General features: G+C 44.1%; 1 protein-coding gene across 1 annotated transcript in view; it reads right to left on the bottom strand.

Annotated features, from left to right (window-relative positions):
- Positions 1–307: 307 nt before the first annotated feature.
- SCARB2 (scavenger receptor class B member 2) overlaps positions 308–20,852 on the bottom strand; it is a 61,642-nt gene continuing 41,097 nt past the window's right edge. The window contains exons 3-12 of the mRNA XM_080932282.1: positions 20,566–20,713; positions 18,537–18,725; positions 17,860–17,951; positions 13,689–13,808; positions 12,507–12,676; positions 10,161–10,279; positions 8,506–8,579; positions 7,242–7,293; positions 4,796–4,954; positions 308–3,257 (exon numbers count right to left, since the gene is read on the bottom strand). Coding sequence (XP_080788408.1) covers positions 3,219–3,257; positions 4,796–4,954; positions 7,242–7,293; positions 8,506–8,579; positions 10,161–10,279; positions 12,507–12,676; positions 13,689–13,808; positions 17,860–17,951; positions 18,537–18,725; positions 20,566–20,713 — 1,162 coding nt within the window. The 3' untranslated portion in view covers positions 308–3,218. The remainder of the gene's footprint in view (positions 3,258–4,795; positions 4,955–7,241; positions 7,294–8,505; positions 8,580–10,160; positions 10,280–12,506; positions 12,677–13,688; positions 13,809–17,859; positions 17,952–18,536; positions 18,726–20,565; positions 20,714–20,852) is intronic.

Genomic DNA, 20,852 nt, shown 5'->3' on the forward strand with positions numbered 1-20,852 from the left:
AGGAGGGAATACAGGTGTATATATACCAGACACACAGGCCAGGGGCAGGGGTAGAGAGAGTGTTCCTGCACCTGCCAACCTCAGAACAAGATTTCTGGTGTTTAGACCCTTCTCTCGTTGCAGGTCTGCTCCCCACGGTGCCAACCACCCAACACCTACAACAAATTCATTTTCATGAGATCCCTCTGATTATCATGGGGAAACTGAAAGGGGCCACATATCTGTGGGAAGCAGAGCTTTCAGGGGTACTGAAGAGTTCCATAGTAAAGAGATGACACATTTTTCAAATGAGAGACAGTTCACAGTGAAACTTTATAGAAACTTCCTTTAATTAGTGAGACATCTCATTGTATTATGGGTAGAAATAAAACCTAGTCAAGAAGCACAAAGCACAAACCAACTCTGTAAGCTACATGAAGAACATCCTGGTCAGTCCTTTTTTTTTTTTCAAGATTTATTTATTTTATGTGAGTACACTGTACTGTCTTCAGACACACCAAAAGAGGGCATCAGATCCCATTACAGATGGTTGTGAGCCACCATGTGGTTGCTGGGAATTGAACTCAGAACCTCAGTGCTGAGCCATCTCCTAGCCCCTGGCCAGTCTTTCTAAAGCCAGGCACTTGGGGTTTACACCGGCAACAATGCTCAGAGGGCCTTTTGATGAGTTCACACCGCAAGCATCAAGTTAAAAAAATTACCCCCTTAAGCAAAAAACCCAATAGGAGTTGGTTGTGTTTGTGCTCATCCCCTCGACCATTAGTGATCTCTGCACAACACAAGGAAGTAAAGCCTACCGGGCAGAGCCGAGAGCCGTGGAAATGCCCATCCTCCACCCTGTGTCTCACAGTCCCCTGCCACTCTGTGGCTCGAGGATGCTGATGACCACAGCCTTTGGGGCCTGTCCAGGATAATGCCCTCAAAAGAATGAACACAGAGAACAACTTGCTATTTTCAGCCCCACACCGAACGGGCACATTTGTTGTTAATCAAAAATCTGATTGTGGTTTTGCTATGGACCTTTTAGAAAGAAGATACCAAATGAACCACAGCTGTTAACAACCTCGGCACTAATAAAGGATTAATCTGGTTTTGGTCTCTTTTTGTGTGTGATTCAGTCTACTATGTACATCATTAACTGCTATAATTTCCCTGTTTTAAAAAATCTCAGAGATGATTATGTCCTGAAAATAGGAATGAACAGTTAGTATGCACTAGCTTGTCAGTGTCTTAGTGTGGATAAGTCGTCGAATAGAGACAGGCAGGTGTAGTGCATGCCTGAAACCTCAGCACTTGGGAGGCTGAGACAGGCTCACAATAAATTCAAGGTCAACCTATGCTACATAGTGAGTTCCAAACCAGCCTGAGCTACAGAGCGAGACCCTGTCACGAAGCATGAAGACAAGATATGCCAACTACCTAGTTACAAATTGATAGTCTAAAAGTACTTGTCATTACTAAAGGTCAGATATTTTCAATTTAGTTTCACACTTTGGTGATACAAATCACCACAAGGTATCTAATATTTCTACTTTGATTAGTAGGAAAGGTGAAAATTTAACAAATTGTCTTTTCTAGAAGGGAAACATCAGCCAAGCATGGTGGCTCACTGATCCCAGCACTTATGATAGAGGCAGGCAGATCTCTTGAGAGTTCAAGGCCAGCCTAGTTTACATAATGAGTTTCTGAACAGCCAGGATACAGACCCTGTCTCAAAAATACTGATTTTTTTAAAAAGGGAAAACATCGTTTATTGCTTTTGTGTCAAGAGAGGGAAGTTTGGGCCTGTATATTAAAGCAATGGCAATATGTATGTGACATCTCAGTTTTTAAAAACTTTTAAATACATTAAAATTCAGATTTTAAGAAATTCTATAAGCAGCTAGCCAGATAATATATAGTGTTACTTGAAAAACAAAAAAACCCCAAAAAACTAAAAATAATGGTGTAAGCCTTTAATTTCAGCATTCTTAAAAACCAAACCAACCCACCAAACAAACAAACAAACAAACAAACAAAACCCAAGACAGTAAACTCAGAACCATGGATACTGCCCTCCAGGATAGCTGAGGTCTGACAGTTTTGACACTGATATCCTTAGTCCTACACTGGAAGTCAGTGCCTTCCAAAGAGAGGCAGCATGGTGTCTTCTCTAGACTCCTTATCTCAAGTGCCTTCTGTCTGGCAGTCTAACACTTGTCGCTCTGTCAGGAAAATGATTGTCACAGGAAGCAGAGGGCATTTAGTGACAGGGAGCCACAAAACACCTGCTGGGTCCAGAAGAAATGCCTCTTCTACTGGCACACCTGGATCTGTCTGTAATGTGAGCCATGGGCAGATGGACTTCCATTGCTTGTAGTTTTACAAATAACCCATCAATATTTGCAGCCGCTGTCATTCCATGTCACTGTCCTATGTAGCAGAGATGCCTAGTGGGCAGAAGTCACTCATTCTGTTCTACACCCAGATACCTTAGCCTGTAGATGTTGTGGCTAGCATTGAACTCTATTCTAAATGACATATCTGTCTTGCTCTCACCAACATTCCTGGTGCAACCTATTGCTTCACAAAAGCACAACTAAGAACCCTCAGGAGCTCAGTGCTATCTACTTATAGATACCCCCACCCCTCACTCGGTTCCTACACACTAAACAGTCAGAAGACTCACTTTATTTTCCTGAAGGTCAGAGCGAGATGCAAAATGTAATGTTTTAGAAAAGGAAACCAGACCCATTTGTTTGGTACACTGTATGACACTATTATTTGTACCCTGGGTGCCACATCTTTCTGTGTACGGAGGTGGAGAACAACAACAGAAACAAATATTTTGAACACAAAGTTTGGAGAATGAAGCATACTGAATCAGGTCAGGCCAAGCAACATTAACAAGTGACTCAGACACTGTATCTACAACAGGGGTCAGGAAATCCCCACAGCTCCCAGAGCCCAACCACAAAAGGTTTCTACACAAGTTTATTAGAGACTTCCTAAGACACATTAACACAGCTTTAGAGACATGATTTTATAAGGCATAATTGCCAGCCATGTCAACCTGCTCAGTTCCCTCTGTCCAGGAGGGTCTTCTCACTTGCTGGTGCTGAGGCTTCACTCCCTTCTTGACAGCCAAGGAGCCCGTGAGGATGCTGTTTTCCCTGTCCTGTCCAGGGCAAGGCGGTTCTCACATTGTCTCTCCAAGCTCAGATAACAGGCAAGTCCGATTAGGTTCGTATGAGGGGTGCTCTTTCATCTGCAGTTCCCTGAGACAGACAGAAGACGCAGAGGTTGAACGGTCACGTCAGGAATGTCTGTCCTGACGTGAAAGGTGGAGGAGGTGGCAGGAGGGGAGGCTGATGAGAAGGCGGCTTTCTCCACTCTTCCTCTTGGCAGTCTTTGCTTTTTAAGACTCTAACAAGACCCTGTTAGAGGACACCTTTTCCTCTCCAGCCCTCAACGCCAGACCTGCAAGCTCTGCTCTGTGTATGTTTGAAACGATGACCCTTAGCCTCCTTCCTGGTTTATAACCTATCAGGGAGCAGTGTTTCAGGGGCTGTAGATGCTCACCAACACTTTTGGAAGATGTGAATGGTTGATTATGGGTGCTAGTTAGCATTTCCTAGATGATCTGCATTTACCTAGGAAATCTCCACTAATGACACAGCCTGGTCCATCTACAGATGGGAATGGTAAGCGGATTGCCTTATCTCAAATTTTGGCTAGTATGAGTTAAAGTCACATAAAAGCAGGGTTTTCCAAGCCACGGTTACCCATATTGTTTCTTCTCCTGCTTCATGATGCTCAGACGATTTAGCAGGATAATTGAGGGGAAGAAGTGTGCAGTAAAAGAAGTTGCCAAGCACTAAAGGGCATCTGCGCCAGGCCTGGTGGTTCAGGTCTGTAATCTATCACTGAGAAGGCTGAAGCATGAGGATCACAAGTTCAAAGCCTGGCTAGACCGCAGAGCAAGTTCAAGGTCAGCCTAGGCAGCTCAGAAAGATCTCATCTCAAAATGCATTTGTATTTAAACATGAGGCATGTGTCTCTCCATGGGAGAGTGTTTGCCTGGCTTGTGTCAGGCCCTTTCTTCAACCTCAAGTGCCACAAAAAAAGAAGGGCTTCTGCAGGAGCTATCAGAGGCCAATCTGAGTCAGTTTATTCCATTCCTTTTGGAAATTAATGATTCTTAGGTACACTTTTTACCACTGTTATGGGATCTTAACCCTAACACCTCCAGATATACCAGAGATTTTTAAGAAGTGGTCTCTGGCCCCTTTGCTTTACTACATTGGTAGTGTTTTTATTACATATAATAACCAAGCTTACTGAGAAACATAGAGCCATGTCCCCCTGCTTTCTGCATCATCTGATCCTCTCCAGAAACTCACAAGGGAGACTCTATTATCACTCCTTTTACAGATGATGAAATTGAGGTCATTTCAAGGGTCAGACAGATGTTTAATGGTGGAACTGGGATTTGAACCCAAGCAGTCCAGCACCGAAGCTTAGGGGATTAAAGGTTTTATATTCTTGTTTTACAATATTGCTTTCACAGATGTAAAGTTACCTCCAAACCCACGGAGACCCTCAAACACCAAACGGCACCACTCTATCACCCTGCCTTTCCCAATGCACACCAGCACCATATAGTCCACCTGTAACTGTAAAAACCAGTGTTCCCCTTCCCCTCAGCCCCCCAAATCTATCCGAAGGAGCCAGCTGACCACCATGCAACAGATTACTGAGGAATCCCTCAGATAGACGTATCAACAAGAGAGAAATCCCTACACCCAGCACTCACCTCACCCATAGAGCCCTGTCCCCGACACGCCAGTCCCGTGAAAACCAAGCCGAAGAACACGCCCAGTGTCATGATGATGTAGGGTATGTTGGTGACAATCAAAGTCGTGTTAATCACAGATTTCAGTTGACTTGCAGTCTCTTTGTCAATGAGAACACTCTGGAAGGGGGAGAAATAGTATTATCTCGAGGACTAGATACTGTGTGTGTGTGTGTGTGTGTGTGTGTGTGTGTGTGTGTGTGTGTGGTGTATATGCATCCATTCAAACAAAATACAATTTTATTATGCCATATTATCAGTAAACCAGATATACTGAAAGTTCACTTAGCGTAACCAAAGATGGCAGTTACTCAATCTGCCTTCTCTTGAAGACAAGTGCAACTCAACATAAATTAAAAATAGAGAAAGATGTTAAGAAATGTTGAGAAAATATGTGTATGGTTAGAGTCTGAAATGTCCCCACAGACTCCTGTTTTAAATATTGATTACCATCTTGTAGGACTGGTTTTGTCTGTTTGCATTTTATACTGAGATAAGCTCTCATTCTGTAACCCTAGCTAGCCTGAAACTCACAATGTAGGCCAGGGTGGTCTCAAACGTGTGGCACTGCCTCTGGAGTGTTGGGTTACAGGTGTGTGCCACCACGCTGCACTGCTCTGGAAGACATGGAGGCTTTAGGACAGAGAGACCTGGTTGGAGAAGTAGCTTCCTGATCCACTAGATGTGAAGACTCCAACCACACCCATCAACATGGCCTCCTTGCCAGGATAGACGGAAGTCTTTCTAAAACTGTGAGTCCTAATAAGCCTTTCTCCTTTAAGTCGCTTCCTTCATATTGACACAAAACTAAGTGGTGTGGTAGCCTTTGCCTGGCATCAGATGGGTTAGTACAAATCTATCTCAGCATTTCTTCATTCTAGAAGTGTCTCTGGCTACCTCAGGCCTGACAGAAGAGCATTTGTTGCTATCCCTAGAACCTCATTTATTGTCCTTGAAACCAGCATACAGTTTATGTTCAGTCACTGTGAGCTCCTTGAAAGCAAGACAGCTCAGCCACCTCCACCCCTGGGAGAGCACCCCGTCAATAGTCAGTACACAACAGGTGCTTAATTAATACTGGCTGAGTAAATGAATGGATGGAGCATGACAAAGAAAGGTATACAAACAGCATCATCTCTCTCCTGAGTCCACATGATGGTCACTGGTCTCAACAGAAATTGCTCAGATGAGTTGTGGCGCCAAGGATTGGAAAGGATTTCTAGTCAAGGAAACACTCTAGAACAGCATCTTAGTATGAGAACAGAGGGTTCCTCACTCGGGGCAATGCATAGGCATCAAAGGAGCAAACATCTGTAGGAGTGAGGAACAATCCTGCTCAGTCTGCACTGACTGGGCTGGGGGTAGGGGTGGAGGATTGTCGGGCTCTGTGGAAGATTTTCAGGTACCTGTTCCAGGCTTATCAAAGTTGGGACTTCCTCCTGACAGTAGTCTCCAGTGTCACTTTCAGACCTAGAGTTTCCTTTTCTTCTTTCTTTCCTTCCTTCATTTCTTCTTAAGACAGGATCTCATTAGGTAGCCCTAGTTGGTCTTAAACTCAGAGATCCACCTGCCGCTGCCTCTCTAGTACTAAGTTTAAAGGCCTGTGTCACTATTCCTAACCTTGATAGGTAATTTTAAAAACATTTTATTTATCTGTTTGTTTGTTGTTATTGTGTGGTGGAGGTGGTGGGTGCATGTGTGCACGCATATGTGTGTACATGTGTGTGTGCATGATGGAAGTAAGACAATTTTGGGGGTTGATTCTCCCCATCTACCCTGTGGGTTCTGGGGACCAAAGTCAAGTTTTCCAGCACTGGTAGCAAGCACCCTTATCTGCTGAGACATCTCATTTGCCCCTAATATGTGACTTTTACAGACAGTGTCTTAAGCTGTCTGGGCTTTGGCGATGCAGGCTTTGTGGGACAGCTTGGCGCTGCCTCTCATGCCTTGTGTAGCTCTTTCCCATAAGCCAACCCTCAGAAGGGGTTTAGTTCAGCTAGTGTTGAGGAAGAAAATGTCCAAATCATCCCCAGACACAGGCTCCTTCCTTTAAGTATGAAGAGAAGTTTTCCGAAGACAGCTTATATTTTAAAACATTGTCTTTGTGGCTGGAGGGATGGCTCAGCAGTTAAGAGCATCACTGCTCTGCTGAGTACTGAATTCAGAGAAGCCACACATGGAAGCTCACAAGCCCCTGTAACTCAGTGCCGTCTTCTGGACTCTCTGGGTACCAGCATTCGAACTCACAGATGCACACACAGACACACATAATTAAAACTTTTGTTTTAGAAAAACCACTTTTTCTCCCTTGAAGGCATGTCATTACAGCAAGCAGACATCATAATGGAAGTATGCCAAGCTTGCATAGTTAAATCACCCTGTGGCTTCCTCCCCTTTCAGGACTCACCTCATTGAAATACATCACAGGGAAAACCATAGTCCTAATGTCTCCTGTTTCACTGCAAGACAAAGGATGACGTCATTTCATGGACATCCTCATGAAACCATCTCTCACCCGAAGAGACAAGTTCAAGCAAAGAGTACAGTATGCTTAATTCACTCAGTTGCTGGGAAGAGATCAGACTTATTAGTTATCTCTGCCAACATATAAACCAGAAATCAAGACTGCAGCCTTGGCAGCCAGCAACGCAAACCTGCACATTTATGTGGCATTTTAACAAAGCACAAGCTATAGACACAGACCCATTAAAGGACACCACCCAGAGCAGACAGCAGAAGTGTTGCTCCAGAAGTTTCTAGGCCACCTTTTTGTCTCTGCAACAAGAGCCCACTTGACCACTGTTTGGCTACTCTGTGTTCAGTGCTTTCGGGGCTTTATTTTATTCAGCTCTTAGAACAGTCACGTGTTAGAGTTCTCAATATGTACAGGGTGGACGGAGGGAAACCTACTGATAGAAATGAGGCAATGTGCCCAAGATCCTGGTGACTAAGCAGTGAAACCAGGGTGTAATTAAATCTGAAGAGTTCAGTGGGGGAAATACATCAAGGTCTATCAATAGGTGGATAGATGGATGGACAGAAAGACCAGACAAATGGACACAGAGATAGACTTGTTTTATATCCTGTCTCTCATTAAATATTTGATGGGTATTTTCTTAGATCTAAGAAGAACCCCACTGACAAATGTGGGCAGGAAGCCACAGTTGGGAATTCAGTTTTTGGTGGGGAGGGGAGGAAAGTTCTTACTGAGGAGCTGCTTATGGTTCAAATGTGGAAGAGAAAGGGTGGATTCTAGAGATGGCTGCTAAGTGTCCAAATGAGAATGTGTGGTGGCTCAGCCCAAGCAGAAGCAGAGGGAGTGCAAAGAAAAGGTGGAGGCCAGTGTCACAGGGTGGAGGCCATTGCTAGGTGACTGGGTAAGAGCCACTGCAGACCCACACAGCCTCCACGACTGTGAGTCCCAGCCTGTCACTTAAGTAGCGTGTCTCAAAGGACAATGGGAAGCCATAGGCTGGTGGCTATAAAGTGCCAGCATAACAGTGGTCCATGGGCAGCGCCTTACAGAAGCCAAGGCTGAGACACCATGAAAACTGAGACCGCATCCCACAAGTGGAGCGATCAGAAGTCGGCTCTACTCCCCGATACCAGGCCTCCCCGAGAGTCAAAAGGCAAACCCAGCATCTGCCTCTGTAGGAAAAGGCAACACTTACACAAAATCATCCAGTTTCTTAACGTAAGTGTTGACTTGGAATCTCTTAGCCCCTCTCAAAATAACTCCAGTCAACTGCAAACAAAACAGAGGGAAAAAATTAGGATTTATCCAGCTGTATTTTCAACAGAGTGTCATTGTGTGGTTCTGACCCACAAGAACCTATGTCCATGTTTGACAGGTGGGATGTACATGGGAAAACTGGTCTCTATAGCAGGGCTACAAGTGCTGGTTGCGCTGGGGGGTAGGTTGGAGGGGGCAGGGCTTTGTGGGGATGTGAATCCCTGGGAATCTGCTAATTCTTCGTAAAGATTCTGATAAGCAGATCACAGTGGAGCACAGAAACAAGGCATGTCTATTAAGTTCCCAGGATATTGCCACTTGGTAGAGCAAACCCTGGAAGCATGCCACCAGAAGCCACAGATTCCATGTAAGATGTGACAACTGAGCAGTTTTCCAGAGCTAAGAGGCTAATGGGTAGTCCCTGCCAGAGAATGACTTCCAAGACCTGGGGGGAAGGGGGGGCGTTCCTATACCAGCTACCTAGGAGGCATGAGGCAGCAGGCACATATGTGCCTTAAGGGAACAGGACTTTGCCCATCCCATGGTGACCAGCCCTGATGAAAGGGGACAACCTGATGGCTAATAGGAAAGGAATATAGTCACACCTGAGGGCTGGGGATGCAGCTGAGCTGGTGCAGTGTTTGCTTAGCATGCACAAAGCATGCTGTAGCCCAGACTGCCCTTGAACTTGTGATCCTCCTGCTTCAACCTCCTGGGCAGCTGGGATCACAGGTCTGTGCTGCCAGGCTCAGTGAGATCTTTGACCTTTTTGTTTTAGCTTCTACAAGAGAGACTCTTACACTGAAGGGATTCTCCTGTCATCTTAACATTTTTCTGTGTGTGAACTCAAGAGCTAAATCTATACATATCTGATACCATCTACATGAATAATATATAAGAAACTTGCCGAAGTACCTATGGGAGGTTTGCCAAAAGCTGATGAAGCTGATATTTATGCTTAGATCTGCATATTCCAAGAAGAGAATTCACAATCGATCTGAATTGTAGAGGCGAAATCCAGCACTGTCTGACAGCAGGCTGGACGGTTTGTGGTACAGCCTCAGCTGGTTTCTGAATTTGCACTGTTGGCTCCATTTTGTTTGGTTATGTTGCACTGAGTGTAGGGCTTTATTCAAGTGAGGTAGCACCCCACTGCTGAGCCCCATCCCGAACCCCATGCTTTTTTGCTTTCTTTCCATTTTCCTTTAAAGCAGGTTTGCTGGTTCCTGCAGATTTGACCCACAGAATTCAGACATCTCATGATAAGCTACAGACCACAATGAGCACACTGATCCCCTTCCACCCACTTGGATAGCCACAGAAGGAAGTATATCCCTTAAGAATGCTCTAGACTAGGGGCTGGAGAGATGGCTCAGTGGTTAAGAGCACTGACTGCTCTTCCAGAGGTCCTGAGTTCAATTCCCAGCAACCACATGGTGGCTCACAACCATCTGTAATGGGATCTGATGCCCTCTTCTAGTGTGTCTGAAGACAGCAACAGTGTACTCACACATAATAAATAAATAAATCTTTTAAAAAGATAATGAATGCTTTAGACCAAAGTGAACCTGTATGTACACACTGTGTACTCACAGGATTAATGTCCACAAATGACTCGTGTTCTTCCTTGTTTGGATGCATTCCTTTTATGGCAGAGACGTACTTCTCGTCAGCTTGGTAAAAGTGTGGGAAAGACATGATAATGGGCGCACCTGTGGCGATGAACATAGACGGGAATGGTGCTGTTAAAATCTCAGAAGAATATACAGGTCCTGACCGCAAAACTGGTTCACCAAGGAAAAGCCATATCCAAGTGGTCTTGGCCAGGCTTAGTTCAATGTTTACACTGGGTTTCCTGCCACCTGCTGTATCCCCCTTTACTTTACTGTACCCCTTCTACCAACGTCATAGCCACACTTATACTTACAGACCTACTGAACCTACACATAGACTCTTTATCTAAGTAACTATGTTAAATAATACCCCGGGACAAGACTAAAATCCTTATCCTCATTTTGCATTTGAAGAAGCGGAGGCTCCCAAACAGCATGAGACTTTCCCAGGGACCCATAGCTCTCAGGCTCTATGGGAAATGTTCCACCTTAACAAGAGGGTCTCACCTCAGAGAACTAAGCATGCCAGTTCTCTCTCAACAACGACGTTTTCTTGTTATTGCTTTGTTTGGGGTTTTGCTGTTTGTTTAAGACACTGGGGACTTATTTTGCAGCACAGGTTGGCCTGGAACATATTCACTCCATAGACCAGGTTGGCCCTGAACTCACAGAATTGCTCCTGCTTCTGCTTTTCAAGTCCTAGGATTGCAGGCTTAGCCTCAAAGAAATATTTAGTATCTTACAAAACTGATATAAGGCTTGTGGGCTGCTGTGAAAAGGACAAGGAAGGTGAACTGCTGTCTCGGGCTTATCCAAAGAAGATTTTACTGTCAATCAGACAGGAGAACCAACTTACTGTATCAATTTATCTTTGAAAAAGGAGCACCGTCACTCAGGAGAAAGGGGTGCCATACAGCTCTCCAAAGGAACCTTAAAGAGGGCCAGGGGTGAAAATCCCAGCATTGACAGAGGCTGAGGCAGGAGGATCACTGTGAGTTTGCAGATATCCTGGGCTACATAGTGAGTGAGTTTGAGGCCATCCTCAAAGTACATAGGGAAAACATCTCAAAACAACCACCACCCCACAGACTTTAAAGAGGAATTCTAGGGATCTAGCACAAATATTAGAAATTCTAGGGCCAGCCTGGTCTACATAGTAAGTTACAAGATAGCCACAGCTACATAGTAAGACCATGTCTCTAAAGAAACAAGACGAAAGAAGTGCTAGCAAAGAAATCCTTAGAGAAGTTTCATGAAAACACACTCCTTCTCCTCGCTCTGTTCCCATGGTGATAAGACTGGGATATTAAGTCTATATATAAGACTATACACATCATCCCAGGACACAGGAGGCTAAGACTCCAGGGGTGGAAAGCTTGATGCCAGCCTGGGCTACACAACGAGACCTTTCCTCAAAGCAAACAAAACCAAGGGCAAAACCCAACGTGAAAGAAAGAACTGCACACCGATCAAGCAAGGCCACTGTGAGCAATCCTGCTGTGACTCCTAACTGTTAAAACTCACCTTTAGGATGAAAATGACACCTTTTATCAGCTGCAGCGTTGGTGACTCTCTCTCATTCATGGAATGGAACAGGGAGCTGGGGCACCAGGGAACTGAGAGGGAGAGCAAGATGCTCAGAGGGTGAGCACCCAAACCTGAAGACCGGAGGTAGCTCTCAGGATCCCACATACAGGTGGGAGGAAAGACCTGGATCCATCAAGGGTCCTCTCATTGTCACATGTTATACATGCTCACCATTACCATTATCCACCATTAACAACAAATTCAAATTAAAGACAGAAAAAAAAAAAGCCAAAAACAGACTGGAGAGGTGGCTCAGTGGTTAAGAACACTGACTGCTCTTCCAGAGGTCCTGAGTTCAATTCCCAGCAACCACATGGCAGCTGAGAACTATCTGTAATGGGATCCAATCCCCTCTTCTAGTGTGTCTGATACACATTAGTGTGTACTCATATACTATTAAATAAAAAAAAAATAATTAAAAAAAAAACCAAAAACCAAAAAACCAGGAAACTCATGATAAGAGAATAGGACTAAATCTGCTTCAAAATCATTGAGAATCTTAGCCAAAGCATGTGCTACCAAAATATCTGTGTAACAAAACAGCAGCAGCAGCATTTGACACAGGCTGACCTTGAGCTCTTTCTGCTGCTGCCATCTGGGGGCTGAGATTGCAGACATATGTCAGAACATTCTTGAAAGGTTGGAATTGCACTGCATATTGGTGAGAAACTTAGTTTCACACCTCAGATCTGTCTGCCTTCTAGACTCCTGCAACCATAACCCCCCTGGAAGTTCTTACCGTTTTTGCAGACGCTGATATTCAACACTCCCGAGTCCATGCAGTTTCCCTCAGGTATACAGAAGCCAGCGTTTTCGGAAGTGTTGGCTAGTATTTCCGCAGGCACCTTGTACCGAAAAGCAGGCAGTCCTTCTACATTCTCAAAGCCACTGAAAGTTATGTATACCGACCTGAGAGGGGAGAAGGAAACAACGCTAGTGGGGTGTTGGAGAATGAGAAGTTTGGCTGCATCGGGCTCAGGCAAGTTTGAAGCCAGCCCGAGACACCTGAGTCCCTGTCACACACACACACACACACACACACACACACACACACACACACACACATTCATATAGAAGGGGGAGGAATAAAGGGGAGAAATGAGGGGAGGGGACAGGAAAGTGTAGCTGATGTCAAGGTGATACATGATTGGACAGTAGAGAGTGGGCAGGAACAAAGTTTTGGTAAAAGTGAAGGAGGAGAAAATGGGGGTGGGAGCTTGAAGAGGAGGCAACATGGAAGCAGACATGGATGTTTCTCTCGGTGCATCTCTATATGGATGAGGTTGTTATGAATATTTTATAAGGGATGGAATCATACAGGATCATTTGACTTCTCTAGGTAGGCAAATTATATCATACCAATTGAATCAGAGTAGTTTGGTGTGTTCTTTGATGTGGCAACTTTATTGAGTTCAAAGGGTGTAGTGGCAGGACGCACAAAGCCTGCCACAGAGTTGGGATGTGTGTGTGCAGGGCTTGGCAACAACACGCTAAGGGAAAGGGAGTAAAAACAACACGCCGGGGCAGGTGGTGTGGACCGCTCCTGGGTCAAAGAAGCGGGACTCTGTGAGTACTTAGAGGTGGCATGGAGCCACTAAGATAAAGATGGCCTGCAGTGCCATGTGGTTATCCCTTTTTAATATTTATGGCAATAGGAAGAGACAAGGGGAGAGGGAAAGCAGAGGGAAAGAGAGAGGAAGGGGGAGGCAAGCGAGACAGACTGGTTAAATGACTTGCCCAGGACCACACAGCGGCAAGGAGAGTTAAGAACCAAATCAACAGAGCTATCTTCTGGCATCTGTGCCCCTCCCCCGTGAGCCAATCATTACACATCATCATCTCTCAACGTGCCTCCAGCACCTGCACCAGTGTGTAAATTTCCGTGCACTCACAGTCCACAAGCTGTGTTAAAAGTTGGTACCTGCAGAAGTCAGAGGGGAAGATGTACAGGGCCTCATCTTTGCTTATTAATGGGTGGAAAGAGTCTCCATCTGTCCCGTTAATCATGTTGCACGTGGCTGTGGTCCACCAGTCCAGCGACCTATGTACAGGAGAGAATAAAAACGATCCAGTTGGATCTTAGGATGTATGTGGATCCAGGTGTACGTGAGGCTGGCTACAGCAGTATGGCATCCATACATGGGCACAGGCACAGTAGGACTACAACAGAGGAGGAAGAAGTAGGCTCCAAACCAAAATTGCTTTTGATAACAGCCACAAATTCCCATTTCCTTCTTCCCTGCACGGGTGTTTAGAAATAGTGGTTTTAAGGGCCATCAAGATGGCACAACAGCTCGGGTAAAACTCACAGCCAGAGTTCAGTCTCTAAAACCTATGCAAAGGTGCAGGAGAAAAACCAAGGCCACAGCGTTGCCCTTTGACCTCTACGTGCACAGTGTGACACAGTTGCCCCCACATCCTACACCCTATGAAAATGCAGCAACAACAACAGCACAGATAGAAATACTGATTTACTTAAAGGAGTAACCCAAGTAGACGCCAATGGCAGCCTTGCTCGTAGCTGGACGGGGCATAGAGGGACTGTGGATTTGATATATCCCGTTCCTTAATGTTCATGGAAGACCATTAGCTACTCTCTGAATAGTTCTCCCTTCCAAAACTAGCAGACTTACCCTGGACAACAGGAGATGCTAGCACTGCGTTGCTGTCACTGCATTCTTTAACAATGGTACATGTAGTGAGTTAGACAGGTACAATCCCTCTAGGTCTTTGTATTGAAATCCTGCCTGTCAGGTGATCAGGTCAGGAAGGTCTGACATAAGACTGGTGACCTTAGAGGAGACCCTAGGGACTGGTTTAGCCCTTCTACCATGTGTGTGAAGTTAAAGCAAGAAGGTGGCCCTGTAAAGAAGCCATATCCCTCCCAGCATCAGAGCTGCTGGCAATGCTGGTCTTGGACTGCTCAGCATGCAGAACTGTGAAGAATACATTCCTGCCTTTTATAAGTCATGTGGCTTATGGTAACTTGTCCTAATACCCGGAACAGATGAAAATAGCACAAATGCAAAAGGAAGGAGAGGGTAAAGAGTAAAAAGAAATTCCTCCAATTTCAGGTACAGAGGGTTCTCTGAGTTTCTGCTCTGAGTAAAAACAGGAAACCAAGGATCATAAGACATGAACGGGAAACATTCAAACAGCCCACACCACATTCAAAGCAGGAATAAGCCCCTGCCTAGACAAAGTGTCGGTAAGTATATGGTGGTGAGCAGAGCTGAAATGATACATTCTGTATGTTGGAGGCCAGGGGAGAGAGCCAGGGCCCAGTTTCGAAGTTAGTAAAGGACAGAGAATATCCCGCTCTGGCTTAAATCGGGGTCTGAGGAGCAGAGACGCCCTGCTCATCGGAAGAGGCCAGAGAAAGCAGCTTCTACCTTTGGTGTGCATTTTGGTGTTGTCCAAAGCTGTGGTTCAGAAATAGCCTCCCAGTAGAATCTGAGCTAAGCTCTCTGTGGATTTCCCCTGATGGCACGGTGGGAGGCCCACCTTGGGCTCTGGTTCTGAACTATGTGGAGGCTGACTGGTACATTGAAAGGGATGAGGGGAGAGACAGACAGACAGACAGACAGACCACACACACACACACACACACACACACACACACACACACACACACACACACACACACACGATGAAGCTTTCCAATGGAAACAATGTGGAAATAATTTTTTAACTGAAACGTATAGTAAGATACATAAAATAAAGTCATCAAGGAAGTTAATTCACTTTGGAAGAAACTAGAATAATAGAACAGGTTGATTCCGTAAGTGTGTGTGCTCAGCAAAGTCAAACAGCAACATTCTTACAAATAATACAGGCCAGCCAGAGAGATGACTCAAAGGTTAGGAGCACTTGCTGCCCAGTATCCACCATGTTGACTCACAACCCTCTGCACCTTCAATTCCAGAGGATCTAATGCCTTGAATTCTCGTGGGCATCAAATCATGTGTAGTGCATAGGCACACATGCAAAGTCATACATACAAAACAAAACAAGCAAACCCTTTTTTACCTAGAAAGTAATGGAGCCCGATAAGATAATGAGGCTTAGTGTGTAGTGCTTGGTGGGCAAGCATGAGGTTCTGAGTTTGATCTCCGATACCATTTAAAAAACAAATAAAACAAAACTGAAGGTAGGTGGTGTGGTATTAAAAGAAAGGAAAAGTCAAAACAAAATTAAGAGAATGAAATTTAAAAAAATAGAAAACTTGGATGTAAAAAGAATGTATTGGAAAGAAAACTACCAAGAGTAAAACTCTAGTCGGCATAGCTGGAGAGAAAACTCACAAGTTAGAAGATAGTTGTCGGGAATTTACATAAATACAAGATACAGAAAATGAAAAGATTAATTAAGATGCAGACTAGACGAAGAGGCTCCAATAAATGTTTAGAGGAGCTCAGGGGTTAGGAGGTGGGAAATGAGACTAAGGCAGACAAGCATGTTCGGGAGCTTAGCAACCTGGTGTGGGAACCCTCCTTGCATCAGGCTGCACAATCTCACGCCTGTGAGTTGGGTGTACATATTATTACAGTCAGATTCAAAAACCATATATACACTATGATCCTTAGCAATCACATTTCTCCCCTTGAATACCGAAAGAGAAAGCCCTGACAATAATCCAAGCTTTGGAGGGTCCTCACGCATATGGCCTGCTAGGCCTCTTGAGAATATCTCCTCATTGTGATCTGCACTACCATTTTGCTTTAAATAGAGTCTCTGTGCTATTGTGCAAATCTTCGTGTGCTGATTTCTAGACTTTGAATCAGATACCAGGCTCAGGTACCCAGATCTCAGCCTTAGATTAGAAGTGTGCCCAAGGACCAAACAGAAACATGACTGATATCCCAATCTGGATGAATAAGATCAAAGGGAAGGCAAGTGCTAAAGGTCAAAGGGCATCGGCAGTGGTGGCTCCCAGCTGCAATCTCTGTGTCTATGGGGCCAGAGAGAACCCGAGCTCCAGGCCAAACTGGGGTTGAATGTGAAAGCTTGACTCATCCCCAAAATGGAAGGGGCTGTGGACACACCTCAGAGGTAGAGGCTGAGCACACAAAAGGACTTGGTTTAAAGACCAGTGCTACAAAAAAAAAAAAAAAAAAAAAAAAAAAAAGGAAAGAAGAAAAAAATCAAACCAAAAAAAGCACAGTAGCACATTTGTGTGGTAACCCCAGCACTCAGGAGGCAGAGGAAGGTGGATCTCTGTGGTCTACACAGCGAGTTCCAGGCCAGCCTGGGCTACAGAGTGAGGCCTTGTCTCAAATGTCTCCCTGATTTACTTTTGAGATGAGGATGTGGATGTGAAGAAACAGGTAAAATTATTGTCCTGTTTGGAAGGAAAAATGAAAAGCATGAACTATAAAAGTCTAAGCACAGCAAAGAGTCTAAGTTCAAACATGTGAAGTAATATATCACACGTTTACCCATAATTCACTATAAATATAAAAGGCTAAGCCAACTAATTATTATTAAAACACTAGAAATGTTTGCATATAAAACAAAGATTTGGTAATAAAAGTTTTTAATTTGAAATATTATAATACGAATGCAAATGAGCTCCATCTTAAAAAAAAAACAACATGAACCAGCCACACCCATGAAGTGAAAAGAGAGGTAATCCTGCCTGCGTGCCCTCCCTCCCTTCGTCCCTCCCCCTCCGAACAAATACTGGTTTGAAAGTGTCTGAGCTGCCCCTACCACAGCACGAGAACCAAGGGAAAGCAGCGAGGCCACTGCATGGCTTCTAATTCATGCCTGGCCACAGGAAACATACAAATAGTTAATCCTAATTCTCAAGTTGTTTTTTTTTTTTTTTTTTTTTTTTTTGTTTTGTTTTGTTTTACTCTCACCTTGATTGGTAAAGTAATACTTTCAAGAATACTGACTTTTTTATACAAAAGACAAATGCCAACTTATTTTCCATGGCTGTTATCAAATCCAGGGGTTTGTGTATGGAAGGCAGGTGCTCAGCCAGTAAGCAAGAGCCCCAGTATTAAATTAGGGAGATTGGGGGAAGGGCATGTTTTGTGTAAGTGAAAAATTAAAAAACTTTACTCTAGGACTCTCACTGGACTTACGTTTTTCCATTCCACTCCACGATTTTTGTAAAGTTAAGGTAATTGTCCTCTCCAGTCAGAAAAACATACTCCCCATCGCTAGTTCCATTTCTCTGGAAAGAAGTGAGCATCACAATTTCTTTAAAATTTATAAAATATAAACATTAAAATACCAAAATGCATCTGAAATGCTGCGATACCTTAACCTCTGCGAGCTGAGCCAGGACATTCTAGGGACCGAGTCTTCAGCCTGCTCCCCCACAATGAAAAAGTGTTGGCAAGAGAGCTTTCAGGACCCGTTCTCTTACAGAAGTCATATTTAAGACTTGTTTATAATTGTGTCTGGACAACCTCTAAGTTTTGTAAGCCCTTAAGGCTTGCCCTGTGTCAGGGAAAATGAGGAGCTACAGCGTATGCATTGAGAACAAGACTTCGGTCAGGTACAGCCCAGACTACAAGCACACTTCCTCACCCTGCCCCAGTATGTCACTCCTGAGGTCAGTTTTATCTGTCACCAACTATTCATTTTACGATAGTTTCTTTCCCTCCCCCTCCGAAGCCACAGTCTTATTTTTCACAGGCTTCATAACACATTTTAGAACTCTAGGCAAGTTTGGTCTTTGCCTGGAAGAAAGCTTCTGGCTTGTGTGCCCTCTTCCCACCGTGTGCTGAAGACAAGTTCTAGGAAGAAAACTTACCCCATAGAACAGTCCAAAATTAGGGGAGATGTCCGGTTTGAAAATATGGACGAGGGAAAAGATTTCATCTTTGTAGCCCCAGAGCAGTTCATGTACAGTGTGAGTCACAAACAGTTTCTGCTGATAGGCTGTCAGCATGGCCTCGATGAGCTCCCTTAGGAAGGGCAGCTGGGCTAGTTCCACAACAGTCTGTAGAGCAGAGGCAGGTTAACCAGTGTCCCCCCAAAACCACCCACTTAGCTCTCTCTTCCTGCCCCTCAATAGAAGGGGCCAGAACTGAGATGTGAATGTTTGAGACTAAACAGAGACCCCAACCAGTGACCTTCCTGTCTCTGTGTGGAGTAAGAGTTCAGCTTCTGCACTTTCTTGTGTGTGTGTGTGTGTGTGTGTGTGTGTGTGTGTGTGTGTGTGTCTGTCTGTCTGTCTGTCTGTCTGTCTAGACTTTGTGGCCTTGCACATAATAGACAAATATGCTACCACTGATCTCTATCCTAAGCTCCAGGCCACTTTTTGTAAATTTTGAGACAGGATCTCACTAAGTTGCCCAGGCTAACCTTGAACTCACTCTGGAGCCCAATCCAGGTTTTTTGATCTTCCCAGTTTTGCCACAGAAAGTAGCTGGGATCATAGACCCAGAACACCAGGACAGGCTCCTATTACATCTTAATGTAGATGTGAATTTAAACTTCCCTTTGGCAGGCTCTGTATGAAGCCAATGTTGCAGAGATCTTACAAACACATAAAGACCTTTGGCCACAAGGTGGCTCCATGTCCCCTGGAGCAAAGTGGCCGCTGGACCCTTAAACTCTACCTTTAGCAGCAGGGCAAGGCTCAGATTTAGATCTGAAGGTCCTGGGTCCTCCATCAGTGTTAAGCAGCGGTCACGGTAGAGTAGAAACCTCAGAAGAGGTTGGTATAGGTAATAAAGGTCCCTGGAGGACTAGGGATTCAACTCAGTGGGTAAAGCAGCCCCATCCTCGAATGCTACCATGTAGGAAGCTCTAAATTTGATCCCTAGCACCATATTAAACAATAAACAAAGGTGGAAGGCTAGCATGGACTACAAGAGATCAAGTTTCAAGAAAGAATGCCCGTGGGTCTCAGTATGGCACAGGTATAACACAGGTGTTATAAGGTGAGATTGTCATCATAATTTGAGACCAGGAACAACACAGTAGACTCAAATCAAAGATCTGAAAGGGAGGGAAGTGTCAATCACATAGCTTAAATTTTTGAAACTTAAAATGAAAACCTAAGAAGTGACATGAAGAGTCTGGAGAGGTGTCTCAGTGGTTAGAGCACTGACTGTTCTTCCTGAGTTCAAGTCCCAGCAACCACATGGTGGCTCATAACCACCTGTAATGAAATATGATGCCCCCTTCTGGTGTGTCTGAAGACAGTCAAAGTGTACTCATATAAATAAAATAAATAAAAATTCTTTTTTAAAAAGTGATATGAAAATTCTAGTAGGTTTCTAAGACAAAATGAAGGAACAAATATGTTTGAAATTTTTAGGTACCAAGAAAAGTGATTCCTTATTTGCATAAATGCTAATCCTGAACATAGGGAAAAAATCCCTGAGACCTAGTCTTTGAATAATGTTTGAAATGACCTCATTTTACAGACCTCAGAAAAAAGTCTGTATCACTATATTTAGTAAAAGTACATACACACGAAAGGCTGGCCACCTACTGCTGCTGGAGCATGTTTATAATCCAAGCATTAAGCAGATGTAGAAGAATCAATATCAAGCTAGAGACTAGGAGGGACACGGACACACACACACACACATACACACACACACACACAAGTCTTTCTGCATATCTGTATTTTGTGTTTGTTTTCTGATGGTGCTGGGATTAAATCCAGGGACTCATGTTAAGCAAGATGAACTCCCCCCAATACCTATATTTTATCATAAAATGGCTCTTAAATTTTACAGCTCTTATTTTATTATCATAAAACAATAGCTCTTAAATCTATCAATTTTTCCTTTTTCCTTCCACAAACCCATGATAATGATACTTACCAGCAGAGGAATATTTATTGTTCTAATCAAGTCAACCTGAGGGTCTCCAACGGATTGGTTTTGTTCAAAAACATATGCCTTATTGGTGACAGCAGATATAGTTGTTCCATTTTCTCCGAACTGAATGTTTGCCTTGTTCCTGAGCTCCCTAAAAAAACAAACAAGATCATTTGAAAACAGCCGTTTAACAAACCAAGCCATTCATTGCCTCCACTCAGTACAAAAGTTACATTGTTTTCAATGAAACATTTCTAAGAAAGTGATTATTTACATGGGCTGCTGATGTT

Source organism: Micromys minutus (genome assembly GCF_963924665.1).
Source record: "Micromys minutus genome assembly, chromosome: 1".
In the NCBI taxonomy this organism is placed as follows: domain Eukaryota; kingdom Metazoa; phylum Chordata; class Mammalia; order Rodentia; family Muridae; genus Micromys; species Micromys minutus.